At 36.2% G+C, this 15,585-nt stretch overlaps 2 protein-coding genes and 2 non-coding genes across 7 annotated transcripts; 1 reads left to right on the top strand and 3 right to left on the bottom strand.

Moving 5' to 3' along the window:
- The first annotated feature begins 1,199 nt into the window (after positions 1-1,199).
- Positions 1,200-10,344, top strand: LOC126697517 (AP3-complex subunit beta-A). 3 transcript variants are annotated; one of them, XM_050394532.1, is made up of 11 exons: positions 1,201-1,461; positions 1,541-1,617; positions 1,709-1,958; positions 2,138-2,800; positions 3,382-3,555; positions 5,246-5,372; positions 5,462-5,571; positions 6,331-6,531; positions 7,003-8,000; positions 8,783-9,052; positions 9,639-10,344. In XM_050394532.1, exons 1-11 carry the CDS (start codon positions 1,246-1,248, stop codon positions 10,006-10,008), a joined length of 3,456 nt encoding a protein of 1,151 aa, XP_050250489.1. In that variant the 5' UTR covers positions 1,201-1,245; the 3' UTR covers positions 10,009-10,344. The 3 variants fall into 3 exon arrangements, with proteins under 3 accessions (XP_050250490.1, XP_050250489.1, XP_050250491.1); XM_050394533.1 differs by lacking the exon at positions 8,783-9,052 and having other exon boundaries at positions 1,200-1,461; XM_050394534.1 differs by lacking the exon at positions 1,201-1,461 and having other exon boundaries at positions 1,749-1,958.
- A 347-nt stretch (positions 10,345-10,691) lies between these two features.
- Positions 10,692-14,345, bottom strand: LOC126697516 (uncharacterized). Of its 2 annotated transcripts, none has more exons than XM_050394530.1 (9): positions 14,060-14,345; positions 13,817-13,933; positions 13,384-13,696; positions 12,688-13,108; positions 12,483-12,582; positions 12,193-12,252; positions 12,000-12,083; positions 11,507-11,611; positions 10,692-11,410 (listed from the first exon to the last, which is right to left on the bottom strand). In XM_050394530.1, the coding sequence occupies exons 1-9, from the start codon at positions 14,126-14,128 to the stop codon at positions 11,102-11,104; spliced, it is 1,578 nt and encodes a 525-aa protein (XP_050250487.1). In that variant the 5' UTR covers positions 14,129-14,345; the 3' UTR covers positions 10,692-11,101. The 2 variants fall into 2 exon arrangements, with proteins under 2 accessions (XP_050250487.1, XP_050250488.1); XM_050394531.1 differs by having other exon boundaries at positions 13,817-13,947; positions 14,060-14,344.
- A 381-nt stretch (positions 14,346-14,726) lies between these two features.
- Positions 14,727-14,799, bottom strand: TRNAK-UUU (transfer RNA lysine (anticodon UUU)). The gene has a single exon. It is a non-coding gene; the product is annotated as a tRNA-Lys (tRNA).
- Positions 14,800-14,881: 82 nt separating this feature from the next.
- On the bottom strand, positions 14,882-14,954 carry TRNAK-UUU (transfer RNA lysine (anticodon UUU)). Its single transcript has one exon. It is a non-coding gene; the product is annotated as a tRNA-Lys (tRNA).
- Positions 14,955-15,585: the final 631 nt, after the last annotated feature.

Below are 15,585 nucleotides of genomic sequence, written 5' to 3'. Positions count from 1 at the left end.
TTGATACCCCTTTTCACAGAGATATTCATCTCCATAGATTGTTTATCAAATCATATAAATTCTCGTGCTCTTTATATGCATGCATGCATGCTTGATGATTTATTTGCCTTTACTATTATTTGTTTAAATCTAGGTTTGAAACATTTAGCTAGCATCTTGGGACCACTCCTAAGAGATTTTCCCTTATGATAACCTGATGTGTGTGAGATAATATGACTACACATACTCGAGAAAATAGTTAAGAGAGAGAGAGAAAAGAAAAAAAAAGAAGAAAAGGAAATTGACTAGTTTATTCACTAATCTAAGACTAGCATTAAAACGATTTGGAATTTCAAAAGTTTTAAGGATAACTTCAAGATAGAGTTTTTAAGATTCATCCATTCTTAAATAAATTGATTGGATTTTATTACAACATCAATGATCCAAATATGAATCAAAATGATAATATACAATGTTTATATCTAATAAATATGCATCAAATTCCCTGCACCATTGTAATTACCAAAAAATATATTAATAATAAGAAAAAATCGATCTCATATATTTTATGGATAAAAAGTAATAATTCTAGGACCCTTCTAAGTAGACCATGAACTATTCTTTCACGTCATGTCTTCCTTAAAAATAATAGTTTAGCGGATGGTATGTCCAAAAGAGAAGAAGTACATAAAAGAAGCAATTTTGAAGAATTTGCAGAATATCCACCGTTTGTATCTAATCCCTACCTATGGGATCTTTTAAGGCACACTCGAGAGAGTGCTTTGTAAAATATTTGGAAAATTGACACATGCTACATAACTTAATCTAATTAAATTTGTGGGTTTCAGTTAACTCAATTGATAAAGTCTCTGATAGTTGTATAAGAGATCTGAGATTTAATCATTGCCTACACCAAAAACTGATTGGTGTCTTATCTGATGATAAAGAATTATTATCACGAGTAGACGCCATAGATTAAAACTCTCTCAAAAATCTAATTAAATCTAATGCATTGCTACTCCTCTATTTATCTTAACCCCAAAAAAAAAGTCCCATTAAAAAAAAAAAAAAAAAAAAAAAGTAATAACTCTAGAGGGGTTCCCAAACATGTGCAAGTCCTAATCGACAGTCAGAATAAGCATCTTCTGCATCCAAACATACACAGTACACTCTCTCACCAGCTGCAATTTACAATCCGAAACAGAGAGAAAGATCTCAAAAATTCTGATTCCGAAACCCGAAACCCGAAACCAAAAAAAAAAAAAAATGTTCCCTCAGTTCGGAGCCACGGCGGAGACTCTAAGCAAAGCGTCGTCTATGGTGTTCCGAATCGGCACCGACGCTCATCTCTACGACGATCCCGAAGACGTCAACATCGCTCCTCTCCTCGACAGCAAGTTCGACTCCGAGAAATGCGAAGCTCTGAAGCGATTGCTCGCTCTCATTGCTCAAGGCTTCGACGTCTCCAATTTCTTCCCTCAGGTTCTCAAAACTACAATCACACCACACAAAATTTTGCCTAAATCTCACTTAATTCATTGCTTAATTAATCGAATTTCAGGTCGTTAAGAACGTGGCAACTCAATCGCTGGAAGTGAAAAAGCTGGTTTACTTGTATCTACTACATTACGCTGAGAAGTACGTAACCTAGGGATTTTGACTTTTATGTATGTATGTATATATGCTTTGTTTGGCTAGTGTGTAATTATATAATTTGATGAAAAATTAGGCGTCCGAATGAAGCGTTGCTATCTATTAATTGTTTCCAGAAGGATTTGGGGGATCCGAACGCGTTGGTGAGGGCGTGGGCGCTTCGTGCCATGGCCGGAATTCGTCTCCATGTAATTTCATCTCTTGTTTTGGTAGCTGTGGGGAAATGTGCTAGAGATCCTTCTGTTTACGTTAGAAAATCCGCGGCCAATGCGCTTCCTAAGCTGTATGATCTGCGCTTAGAGGAACATACCTCTGCAATCGAAGAGGTCCGGTTACTTAACATGTGTTTTTTAATCGAATGATATGTTTGTTATAACAGTTATACCAAGTTATGAGTGAATTCAATGCGGGAATTTGGTGAATTTAATCATTTAACCACATACTGCAGGGATAGCATGAATTGAAAAGGGTTTGTTTTTGTTGGTTTTTTTTATGACTTATGCAGATTGTTGGAATATTGTTAAATGACCAATCACCTGGAGTGGTTGGAGCTGCAGCTGCTGCATTTGCTTCGATTTGTCCGAGTAATTTTTCTCTCATTGAGCGGAATTATCAAAGGTTATGTGAGATTCTTCCCGATGTGGAAGAGTGGGGTCAGATAATCTTAATTGGGATCCTTTTGCGCTTTGTGATAGCTAGGCATGGGCTTGTTGAAGAATCTATTATGTTTTCTTTGCGTAGTACAAAGAGTGGCGAGTCTGAAAAGAATGGTGAAGCTACCAATATTTCAAATAAAGAAGACACTGGATATGCGAGTGGGAATGATGATTTTGGATTAGGTGCTGACGTGAGTGGAAATATTGACTTGGAGTTAGCAAAGATGGTGTCCAGGTGTTATATTGAAGGGCCGGATGAATACTTATCTCGATTAAGTTATGCAAACATGGGTCCTTCAGAACTGAATGTTGCACAATTTACTTCTGGAAAAAGGAATGACGATGTAAAGATCCTGCTGCAGTGTACATCCCCATTGTTGTGGAGTCATAACAGTGCAGTGGTACTTGCAGCTGCTGGTGTACACTGGATAATGGCACCGAGGGAGAATATCAAGAAAATTGTCAAACCACTTTTGTTTCTTTTGAGATCATCCAATGCCTCAAAATATGTGGTACTTAAAACATCTCTTCGAATCTTTTGGTTTATGCATACTTCGTATGTTCCTTCTAGTTGAATTACATGATTATATGACATGCATGCATACCTTATTTAAAAGAAAAGGGATACCTTATTTCTTTATGTGGTTAAGAATATCTCCTGCCTTGCTGATCTGATCCTCTATAATAGGATGAGTTTGCTTATATCTGTTATGTAACCCCCATCCTTAATTCTCCTATGCCCTATCTGGGACCTGTTTGGTGAAAAGCTCTATCTTAAAGCTTATGGTTGGTTAAATAGCCTGCTACCTTTTGATGTGGGTGATATCCATGCATGAAATTCAAAGTTTCTCTGGAAGTTAGTAACTCATGATATTGGATTTTCTTCAATCCTTACGCATTTTTTTTTTTTTTTTTGGTAAGTAAAAATAATTTTATTCGAAAGAGGAAGCGTGCATTGAGCCATGCATTACGAGAATAGATATTGCTTCTGTCCAAGTAAAATCTGGGATTTTATTTACTGTTCTTATATTTGGTTATTTTTCAGTTTAGTTTGTAAAATGGTAAGGATGGTTATATCAATTGACTTTTGCAGGTCCTATGCAACATTCAAGTCTTTGCCAAAGCAATGCCCTTTCTCTTTGCTCCGCACTTTGAAGACTTCTTCATATGTTCTTCAGATTCATATCAAATAAAAACTTTGAAGCTTGAGATACTCTCATCCATTGTTACAGAATCAACCATTGCATTTGTTTTTAAAGAGTTTCAGGTACTTCCCCCCGTATTTTTAATTATCTATTTTCACTAACTTTTAATTAAAAGTGGCTACCTTTTGGAGGAATGTCTGTCAATGTTGAGCTTTTGGTCCCTATATATCAGATAAAGTAATGAGCATTTTGGAACTTTCTGTGGGCTGGATTGCAATTGAGTTACTTACCACATCAAGATTTTGTGTTAAATAATTTCATTACAGTTCTTAGTTTTCAGAATTTACCATCATTTGTAGGAATTTAATTTATGCCGGGTAATCCATAAATAACTGTAGTCAGTGACATGTTACACTGATGTGTTTATTTTTGCATATATGGGAATGTTTAATGGGTGCAGCTCTAAAATGGCAATGTGGTCATGCCGTCATGCACAATCAAAGGTGTAGGTTCATGCATTAGACCAAATTTGAAAATGGTCATGCTTCCCTACATCTTGATACTAACTATTTCACGATCTTGATGCTATCAGTGTATCTGCTTCGAACTTTTTTGACCACTTCACTTTTATTTCTTTTTTTGATAAGTAATAAAAAATATATATATATATATATATATATAATAAAAAAGGAGTCACCCACGTATACAGGAAATATACTGGGGTGAAACAATCAGTTACAAAAATTGCATGAATCTAATAAATCAACAATAGAAAAGAAAGAAAGATTTCTCAAGGCAGTCAGCAAGTCCAATAAAGTTGGGAAAAAGAATAACTTGTGATCAGGCATAGAATGCTCGGTATCTTTAAAACTTCTGCTATTCTTTCCCTCAAAATGCACCACATCAAACAATTTGGGATAATCATCAAATGTGACCATTTCGATGAATACCAAAGTGACCTTGCCAGCAAGCTAGAAGCTCAACTACAGATTTTGGCATCACCCAGAAAACTCCAAACAAACCAAAAATCATGGACCACAAATCTGAAATGATGGGGCAATGTAGCATAAGGTGGTCAACAGATTCACCATTACATTTGCACGTATAACACCAATCTATGATCTTAACCTTTCTCTTCCTTAAGTTGTCAATAGTCAAAATATTACCCAAATCTGCAGTCCATACACAGAAAGCTACTCTCAAAGGGACCTTGAATCTCCAAATTATTTTCCGAGGGAAAAGATGATCAGTAGTAGCAGTATCAGTATCAGAGTCCAAAAGTCGGTAATAAACACCTACCTTGAAGCCCTTTTTCTTACCCGGTTTTCAGCCATCTTATCCTCTCCTATCCAAAACACAGTAATGTAAATATAACATTGATTGGGTAGACATTGGAACACATCCCTCTGTGTAATAAAAGAAGTTTCAGACCTGCTTCTTGGGGACAGGAAATAAATAGAAATTTTTGGCCAATTTGAGGAAAAAGTCATTAGATGAGATCATCAATTGAAGGAATCTATTTTAATGCTAATATGTCACTTTCAAGTTTGTGACACTAAGACTATGTCTAAGACACCAATCCACCATATCCTATGAAAATCTTGAATTGTTGACCAACTCTTAAAATTAACTCACATGTATGACATATGAGTCACATGCACACGTTCACGGGCAATTTTTTTGCTGTTGTTTGGATTGGCTATAAAATTATTTTATGATTTGCGTTTTTGTCCATCACAACCATTGCATCGCTTCTTTCATGTTCTTGGGATTTTAGTGCGTAAATTAATGCTTATCTTTTAGTGTTGCTAGGATTACATTAGAGATCCAGACAGGAGATTTGCTGCAGATACTGTTGCTGCTATTGGTTTATGTTCACAAAGACTTCCCGATATGGCGACCACATGCTTGGAAGGGCTGTTGGCCCTGACTAGACAGGGTCTGTTGCCTGCTACTTGTTTTATACTGAGCTATGGAAAAATGTTTTTTTCTTTTCTTTTTTGTTAAATGAAACGCACAACAATGCAGAATTTTTGTCTAGTGACTTTGGATCAGTGGATGGAGAAGCGGATGTTTTAATTCAAGCAATAATGTCAATTCAATCAATCATAAAGCAAGATCCACCCAGTCATGAGAAGGTATTCTTTATCCTTCTGTTGTCAATATCCTCTCTCACATGTGTCAGCTTTCTATATTCTGTTTATGTTATCTGAATTTTCTGGCATTTTAGAAGGATATGTAGAGGCAAGGCAAGGAACACATTAAAAAGGAATGGGATGGCAAATATGACACATTTCATTTCATTTTGGACATAATTTTTGGCATCTTGTGTGTTGGTTCAAGAAAATTGGATGTAATTTTTTTTTTTTTTTGTTCTTTTTGTTTTTTACGTTACTTGGAGGTGTTCCATGCTATTCTTTTCATTATTTTATTAGGTTTCTCAGCTTTTTGAATTTCCTGTCATGTTGCATGTTACAAATTTATCTAATAAGAATTCAATAACTATTTAGAACATTAGTTATGCATTTTTTAATTGAACTATAAGTTCAGTTAGATGAAACAAAAAGTGCATATGTCAAAGGAGAACCTTCCTATGTCATTGCATTAGTTATGCATCTTCCAGGAATGTTTTTGGTTAATACTTTCTGTTATTTATGTTGTGGTTGAGTTTTTACATTGAAGTGCAGGCCTAGTCCTTACATTGCCTTTCTCTTGGGATTAAGGCCTATTTAACAATTTAGTTATATCCAGTAACAAATAATTCAAAAAATTCTTTTTGGTTTGGATTGTTCACTACAGCACATATGCTATAGTCATGTGTTCTACAATGGAATCTTATGCATGATCTTAATAATTCGTTCTTGCATTTATAAGTAACCTCTTTTTAACTTTTACAGGTTATAATTCAGCTGATTCGTAGTTTGGATTCAGTCAAGGTACCTGCAGCCCGTGCAATCATTATTTGGATGGTAGGGGAGTATAGCTCCTTGGGGGAGACAATACCAAGGACATTATCCACAGTACTGCAGTATCTTGCTTGGCACTTCACCTCAGAAGCATTAGAAACAAAGCTTCAGATACTTAATTCCATTGTGAAGGTATGTATGAGAACTTTTCTACAGTTTTACTTTAATCTCATCGATTATTTCTATATCTTAGTAGAGAAGATTATATGTTCTTCAGTGTCCCTCTTCTCCATCAAACAAGCTACTAAGGCTATAAACATTCATTTCTTGAAATCTGTAAGGAGTGTGAAGTTTAGGTTGCAGTACTCTTCCAAACTCATACCCATTCATGAGTCCTTTTGTTTTTGTCCGTTATAATCAATTCACTCAATACTCAATTGTACTTAAGTGTATATTTGGTCATGCTATTAAGATTATTTATTGGTCAATTTCTTTTATTATGACAGTTCTTATTCAGATTACTTAATAGTATTTAATATATATATATATGATGTTTCCTGGTGTTTCTTGTTGAGGTATTGAAATCATATTGATTTTGAATTGTTTGGTTTTAGTAGGTTGGAAAAAAACTGTGCTATATATTTCAAATGCCTTTTTGTACAGGTCTTATTATGTGCAGAAGGGCAAGACATTCAGAGCTTCAAAAGAGTTCTAAATTATGTGCTTGAACTAGCTGAGTGTGACTTGAACTATGATGTTCGTGACCGTGCACGTTTTCTTAGGAAAATTTTGTCAAGCAATTTAGACTCTCAAGGATTAGAGGAAGATACAAATATTCTATCCCCAAATAAGGACCTGGCATATGTACTTTCAGGACACATATTTGGGGGACAGACAAAATCATCATCACCTGAACCCATAAACTACCGATTTTATCTTCCTGGTTCTCTTTCACAGATAGTTCTCCATGCAGCCCCAGGGTATGAACCCCTCCCAAAGCCTTGTAGTTTGCTACGAGTTGACAATGTGGATCGAGGAACCAATGGCTTGGAAAGAGCCAGAAATAGTGACTCCTTCAACACAGATGAAACTGACTCATTATCTGGGTCTTTAGATGAGGAAGGTGCTTCAGATTATGGTTCTGAACATTCTATTTCTGGCTCAAATGTCAGTGGTGGCAGTAATGAGACTGGTTCTGCAAGTGAAGGTGATGACAACACTGATCCACTGATTCAGATTTCAGATGTTGGCAATGCTTTTGAAAATCAGCATGGAGTTTCTCATTCTGGCTCTGCTGATTTGGGAGAATTGATATCAAAGAGGGCTCTTGAATCCTGGTTGGATGACCAACCCAATTCATCTAATACAAGTACATCAGAACAAAGTCAAGTCCGTGTATCTACAGCAAGAATCTTCATCGGGGATATTCGGCACCGAGTTAAAACTAAGAGCTACACACTCTTAGATCCTGCAAATGGAAACGGCTTGAAGGTGGATTATTCATTTTCAGCTGAAGTTTCAACCATATCCCCACATCTTGTATCTGTAGAAGTTTTCTTCAAAAATTGTTCATCAGAACCCATGTCAGACATACTTTTAGAAGATGAGGAATCAAACAAAGACTCCAATTCTGCCGATCAAACATTGGTTGCTACTGACAGGTAATTGTTATTATACTTGTCAATGAAGTTGCCATTTTATTTATTTATTTTTATTTACATTCTAGGTTGAACATCTATGTATTTAGATTTGAGGGAAGAGTGTATATTTGATGTAAGCTAGATTGTTGCTGCTAATATCATGGGTTTGTACCTCTGCAAGGTCCATGCCTAAAGTCTAGGTTAACAGGTGTTCATGAAGGTCTGGTTATGATCTTCAATTAAAAAAATGTGGTTATATGATTTTTACTGGAAAAGTTTGTGCCACTCCCACTATTCCATAACTTCAGTTTGACAAAAATTTAGTTGTTTTAATTATTTTTTTTTAGTCAAACAAATTCTTCATAATTGGGATGTTTAAACTTGAGGTTTGATGTGGTTTTTACAAGTTTTAACATATTTTTCTATAAGCTGGTTACGCATGACTCACATGGTCAAAATTTAAACTTCTTTTCATCCTTGGTAGAATTTGTAAGTTGTATTAATATTTGATGATTTTTAAAAGTCAAAGACTATAGTTTTATCAATATTGTGTTAAAGTTTGAGTTTAAATTTTCAAATATTTTAAATTGTTGTCTTAACTATTAAGGGGTCGCCAGATCTACCTGAGTTCCAGCCATCATTACTAAAGTTTCATGCTAATTGTTTGTGATCAGTAACTATAGACTCAGCAGTATCTGTCTGAACTTAGGTTGTTGCTCCCCTCTCCCCACCCCTCCTTGTCTATTACATGCCAACCTTTAAAGCACTAAATCTTGTTGAACCTTTTTATCTTGATGCTGCAGCTCCTTGACGTCCCATAATAACGTACCAATTCTTGTTCCCATGGAAGAGATCACTTATCTGGAACCTGGTCAGACAGCAAAGAGGATTATCCAGGTTCGCTTCCATCATCATCTATTGCCTCTGAAGCTGACCTTGTTTTGTAATGGCAATAATCTTCCTGTAAAGTTGCGGCCAGACATTGGTTATTTTGTAAAACCACTTCCAATGAATATTGAAGCCTTCACTGATAAGGAATCTCGTCTCCCAGGAATGTTTGAATATGTTAGGAGGTCAGTCACGTATTGAATTCTATAATACTTACCTTTCTTCATCTTCTTCAGTATTGCCTTCTTTCCTTGTATTGTCCTGGAGGTGGGTGATGGGATTTGTAAATAAGGAAATTTATATGTAAAAATTGCTATATAGGACCTTTTCAACAGGTGGTAGTGTTAAATGTGTTCATTCTCCTTGCTTGATGCTTGGGTTCAAATCTAATACACTCGTGTTCTAGTGGGTACCTAATTTTATTGGGTCAGAGGATTTTACCCTTCTTAGGGTTGCCTTTCTAGGCCTGCAGTTAGGAGGTGCCAGCATCCCCTACTAACCCCCCACTCCCCAATTATTTTTATCTCCATAGCAAAAGGGGGGAAAATAGAGAGAAAAGGAATTGCAATGTATGATTTGCAACTGTCACACCTCAATAGACCATATCAACAGATAACTGGGATTTGAATTATGGAGACAGTTCTCTTTCTATTGGCAATTTTTATTATTTGAATAATATTGGTATTTGATATTTTTTGGGGTTTAACTTCCTTTTGGAAAATGAATCTTCTTTTCTATTCTAAGTTGATTCTCTGGCATTACATGCAACAGTTGTACTTTCACTGACCACATTGGGGAGCTAAACAAGGATAAGGGCGACAACCTAGTAGTAAAAGACAACTTTCTAGTAATCTGCCAGTGCCTAGCCTTAAAGATGCTTGGCAATGCAAATCTTTTTCTTGTATCCGTGGATATGCCAGTTTCTACCAACCTTGATGATGCATCCGGTTTACGTTTACGATTCAGTAGTGAGATCTTGAGCAACTCAATCCCTTGCTTGATTACCATCACTGTTGAAGGAAAATGCAACGATCCATTGCAAGTGTCTGTAAAAGTCAACTGTGAGGAAACTGTATTCGGCTTAAATCTGTTGAACAGAGTTGTAAATTTCTTAGCTGAATCCTCTCTTGTCCCCCTGTAATTGGTTGCATTGGAATGTGGGATTATTGATCATCAAGTTTGGGAAGAAAACTGGTGAATACTCAAAGAAATTGATTCATTGTCTTAAAAATGTAGTTGAATTTGTTATTTCATAGCAGTTCTTTTAAACAATCTTGGCCTTTTTCTTTTGTTTTTGCTTTTAAAAAAGTTTGTGTGTATAAGCTTAAGCAATTTTGTATTTTTTATGTTATCCCCGTAAAGAATAGCCAAAGCGAAACCTTTGTATTTTTTTATTAATTAACACTGCCTCGGGCATCTAAGTTCTTGTTCAGAGGCTTTATTTATTTATTTATTTGATGCTTCTAGTTTGTACTAATCCAGATATTATGTACTGCCTTTGTTTCCTGTGGAAATTGGTTATTGTCAATGTGGACCAGACCATTTTGTCTCTGTTGTTTTTATTTTTGTAAGGAATGTATCATATTTTTAACTTTCTACCGCTCAAATAAATACAGTGGTTATATTTTACACATGTACGTTGCCATTTTTCTCTGAAGGAATTATGTGTTTCTCTCATTTCTTTTTCATTTTTTATTGGATTATTTATCAGTTAAATTATTGTATGAATTAGTTTTTATTTCTAATTAGATTTTTTTGATATATTAATAGTTGGGGGTGTGGATTTGAATCTTTGATGTCTCCGTTGAAAAAACCAAAAGACAATGCTATAAAGCTCATAGCTTTTTTATTTTTATTTCTAATTAGTGCATAAAATAGTCCATCATGTTCTGCTACGATTTAACATTTGTATAAATCAATGGAAATGCTATTGCTTGTTTGATACATTATAAGTGGTGGAGGAGGTATTTGAACCCTAAATATATCTATTAGAAACACATGAAGTATCGGTTGAAACAGTAGTAGATGGCTGTGGAACTTAGCATATAAACTATAAATCTCGGTGGACTTTAGCACTAAGACAATTATAATTAAAAAGCTTATTTGTAGTCAAATTATTTTCACAGTATTTGCCTGCTGTATAGCAAATCGCTTTGCTTCTTCTACGTGGCTAATCTGGACCTCTATTCCCCATTTGTTGGATATAAGCAGCTATGACTGTTTTCCTTCCTCACTCATAAAGCCAGCAGGTAGCGAAACTCAAATTCATAAGGTTGGATTTCTACCATTTTGGTTCTAGGAGATCTTGTTTCCCCGTTTAAGCACTCCATCATTAATCTTTTCAATGACCCAGAACGTGGCAATTGGCTGTAAATCCATTCTAGTAGTGATTCCATGTCATCTGCGAAATCTCTCATGTGCCATTGCAGGAGCTTGGGCACTATGATCTTTCTCTTGCTTGTAACTCCCACTGAAGCTTCCAAATATTCCACTTTGGCCTTCCCCAGTTCATTCACTACTTCATTTGGTGTATAGACCCTTAACTGCAAAGTAGGTCGTTCTTTCATCAACCTTAGTGTAACTAGAAGCAGACAGGTAAATTGTTTTAATGATATGAATTAGGAGGATGTTATGCTTACAGCTGGTGAGGACCAACTTCCTCGGCAAAGAGCAAATGTAACATTGGGTTCTGGATAACCCAGACCATAGGCATGGCGTAGCAGCATTTCCTTCTCATCCAGGCCCTTGCAAATTGCAATTGTATATGCATTCATTAGCTAAGTAAAGATAAGACTGGCAGAATTCTTTAGGCGTCTAAATGTGACTACCATCATGTTAAATTTGGTTTTGGTGTCAGCTTTAATACTGGCTGAGATATATGCATTCGTTAGCTAAGTAAAGATAAGACTAGAAGAGTTCTTTAGGAATCTAAATGTGTCTACCATCATGTTAAATTTGGTTTTGGTGTCAGCTTTAATACTGGTTGAGATCAACAAAATTTTAGTTATTAGATTATAGTGGTCAAAAATATTGATTGAGATGACTTGAAGCATTGGAAACATAGGAGTTCTATAAGCCTAGGTGCATAGATTAGATCAAGTAGCTAGATGTTAAGTTGTTAACTTCACATACTTGGTTTGATTCCCATGGATGTCGGAGAATAAAATGCTCGATAGCCAAAGCATTTAGTACTATACCGCCCACATTCACTGCAGCCTTTGCCAAAATAGAGCCATCTTGTATCAGCATAATATTTGAAAATACGTTAGTGATGATTTGCTAGCCAAAGTTTTAGGATAATAGTCTCTCCCAGACATTGACATACCTTGTTCATAATATCCAGTAGTTTCCCTTGAGTTGAAGGTAATCCATGTTCTAGGTATGCCTGAAATTTGATAAAATTAAAGTGAATTTATATTGCATACTTATAACTTATCTACTTTTATCTTGTGGCTTTAGGGACTGGTTTGCTTCTTGTTCCTGTGCAAAGCAAAGCAAGCAGATCATGCCGTGATTGTCAAAAAAGTATGCATTAGACATGGCATGATCCGCTCGTGTCCTGTTTGCACTGGAACAAGACACATGTAGCCCACGGCTAAGATTGTCTTACGGTACATGCATTATGCAGGCATTGTAGATGTTGATCCAGAATGCCAACTTCTGTTTGTAGGTCAAGAAAGTCAAGTCGACATTACATAGCCTATGCATCAAAAACCTGCCAAAAAGGTAAAGAACATATAAGATTACTTGGTCCGACTATTGTGTGCAAGTAATTATAACTGTGTAATAATGTAAAAATACCCAACAAGCATTAAGCAACCTCAGTTTCCTCATTGCTGGTAAGCACTCTGAAATACGGCCAATGTCTAACGAGCTTCTTGTGACTGGGATGAAGTTCTCGTATGGTCCAAAATCCCTGACTGTTCCATCGAAGTCCGGTAATATGCCGTAAGGATCGAGATTTGAAGTATTGTCATTGAATAGGAACGTGGATGTTTTACAGTTGAATGTGGTCTTTGCCATGAACCCTTTTGATTTCATGCAAGGGAGAGTGAGCTTAGGAACTGTAGCTGATCCTTCTCTCTCCATAGATGCCTGGTTGAGCTCGAAAAATATGCTGATTAGGCACTTTATCAGGTTCTCAGAGAGTTCATTTGGTTTCTCGATGACAGATTCTTTATTAATATGGTGTTGGTTTCGAATCAATCTCCTGGTATGTCTCCTAGACATTTGATATTTTTCTGTCATCACATTCAAAACCAAATTGAGGAAAAACAAATAGTGAAAAGAATGAGGAAGAAATATATATGTATTTGCAAATAACTAAACATGTTACTTCACATGATTTTTTTTTTTGGGGAGTGGGGTTTAGGCAATACATAAACATGTTTCAACATGTTGGCATGTGACAGGACCATCCAATTTATGGATCCAATACAATTCCATCATTTAGATTCTATATCCCTAACGTAAGCATGTGGTTTTTGAACATTCTTCGGCAAAGTCTTTGGTTTACCATTGAATCTTGTGGAAGACACGCTTAGGATTTCTGATACAGAACCCAATGAGGGTCTTCTTTCCTTTCTCATCCTTTCTTTTCTAAACTCATCATAATTTTGTGATCTGGATCTCTGATCATTAAGCACTGACCGGTTCTCTAGTCCAAATAGCAACTGAGTTTCTTCTGGCAACCTTGTTAAATGTAGCATCTCCCTTTCTCTGTTCTGTTCCCTCTGTCTGTACAAAATTAGTTTTAGTTCCTCAACTTTTCTCTCCAACCATAATATCTCTTCCTGTACTATTGCTAGTTCTTCCAGAATCAGCCGAACCTGCAATATACGTTCGCCTCTGAGAACAAGGCTTAAATGTTTTCCAGAGCATTTTCAAGAACACCACAAAACAAATAGTTTTCCTTGACAAAATAATTACGCCGAAACAAACGCTCTTACCTCAGGGGGGACAACTGAGGAAAGACTTGGATGGGAAGAAACTGGACCTTGGAGTGCAAAGCGCAAAACCCTGTTGAGTGCTTGTTCCCCATCTAGTACTCCTTGCAGTTTCTTGACCTGTACAATATATGCTGTGACAAAGTTACATGCCATTTCTTGTAGTACCATTTTTCTGTGAGTTTTGCATTGGAAAAGTGTTCAAATTCAAATGCCAGAGACAGGAAAATGAGCAAAAGATCTCACCTCTTCCTCGAGGTCAAGTCTTTTCTGCCTCTCGTCACTTCGTTGCATTAGTAAGTCCTCAAATTTCATTGCTTCGTTCAAAGAGAAGGAGCTCTTATAGCATAAAAATCTGTGACCAAGTCGTGTATGATAGATAGAGAGAGAGCCTATAGAGTATGGGCTATAGATTGTTATTAAAATCAAAATAGGGTGCCACCATAGTATATTTTTTTGCCTATTAGGTGTAGGACGTGGGTGCCACTATAGTATTATAGCCTTATGTGTAGGTTGAATACTTAGTCGCTGTGGGCTTTTAAGAGGGGGCCCGAGACAAGGAAAATAGAGGCATGAGAATGTGGGTGGAAGAATCGCTTAGCTGTGAAATCTGTGATTTTTTGAGGTGGTATTTGGTAACATTTGTGAGGTACATGACTATCCCATGAACTCATAATAAGGTACATTTTACATTTATTTCATTTTCAACGGTGAGGTGTCAGCTGTGAGACGTGAAGCCCATGATTTATGAGAACTTTTCTTGGGACTTTTGAGCGTCAACTGGCAACTATGAAGGGGGGGTTAGGTTATTCATCCCAAATATATGGTTCAAAAAAGCTCATACATAATAAATAAAGGTATAAACAATTTTTTTTTTTTTTTTTAAATTAAATCTTTAAAATATAGATCAACACGCCGTCTGTGGGAATCGAACCCACGACCACGTGGTTAAAAGCCACGCGCTCTACCGGCTGAGCTAAGACGGCTCAGATACCAATCGTTCTATATTTTACAATTTGAATAATTACGAGTCCGAAGGAAGATTACAAAACCAAATTCAGAGGAAAACGCCGTCTGTGGGAATCGAACCCACGACCACGTGGTTAAAAGCCACGCGCTCTACCGGCTGAGCTAAGACGGCTTTGACAATAACTTTTGTCTTAGAATTAAGAAACCCAGAAGTTAAGAAGGTTTAGCTAGGTTTTTTTGCATGTGAAGGATGGAATTTTGCTGCGCTTTTCGTAAGAGAGGAATTTGGCTCAAGTATCAATGGTACTGTATGATATTGGTTTAGGGGCACAACTAGATACAACAATTTAAGATCATAGTTTTTATTTTTAAGAGTGAAATTGGAAATAAAAGAATACACTGTTGCAAATATAAGCATGTTACATAAGATTGTAAGCAATAGGCACAAGTACAAATAGACATTGTAGGGCTAAAAGGATCTTAGCCTAGAGTTGGAGAAATTGATGAGGTGAACCATTCTTGTTTCAGTCTTTGTTATATTGAATTCGCTCTTGTTAAAGGCCAATTTTTTGCGAAGGCACACTTGGAAGCTTTGTCAACAAAACAATCTAAGCAAGATCAAACCCATGCCTTTTATATTCTTTTCAAGCTAAATATACCAAGAGGCCAAAATAAGTTTCTTAGGTCCTTAATTACACATGGAGATTGGAGAATCCTCTCTCTCTCAAATTTTATTCTTTTGTCATATTCTAGGCCTGTCACCTTTGCTAAGGTGGTTTTCTTACTCTTTAAAAAAATTGTCA

This window comes from Quercus robur, chromosome 8 (assembly GCF_932294415.1).
Source record: "Quercus robur chromosome 8, dhQueRobu3.1, whole genome shotgun sequence".
NCBI classification, from domain to species: Eukaryota; Viridiplantae; Streptophyta; class Magnoliopsida; order Fagales; family Fagaceae; genus Quercus; species Quercus robur.
This window is presented reverse-complemented; position numbering and strand designations above follow the sequence as displayed.

What these genes read in the sequence shown, in the direction of transcription:
- LOC126697517 (XM_050394532.1), top strand. Translation starts at nt 1,246, where the DNA reads ATGTTCCCTCAGTTCGGAGCCACGGCGGAGACTCTAAGCAAAGCGTCG. An exon ending in ACATTGGTTGCTACTGACAG is followed by an intron (nt 8,001 to 8,782) that starts GTAATTGTTATT and finishes TTGATGCTGCAG; the next exon opens with CTCCTTGACGTCCCATAATA. An exon ending in ATGTTTGAATATGTTAGGAG is followed by an intron (nt 9,053 to 9,638) that starts GTCAGTCACGTA and finishes TACATGCAACAG; the next exon opens with TTGTACTTTCACTGACCACA.
- LOC126697516 (XM_050394530.1), bottom strand. Translation starts at nt 14,128, where the DNA reads ATGAAATTTGAGGACTTACTAATGCAACGAAGTGACGAGAGGCAGAAA. An exon ending in CCAGCAATGAGGAAACTGAG is followed by an intron (nt 12,583 to 12,687) that starts GTTGCTTAATGC and finishes CCTTTTTGGCAG; the next exon opens with GTTTTTGATGCATAGGCTAT. An exon ending in ATCCATGGGAATCAAACCAA is followed by an intron (nt 11,612 to 11,999) that starts GTATGTGAAGTT and finishes GCAATTTGCAAG; the next exon opens with GGCCTGGATGAGAAGGAAAT.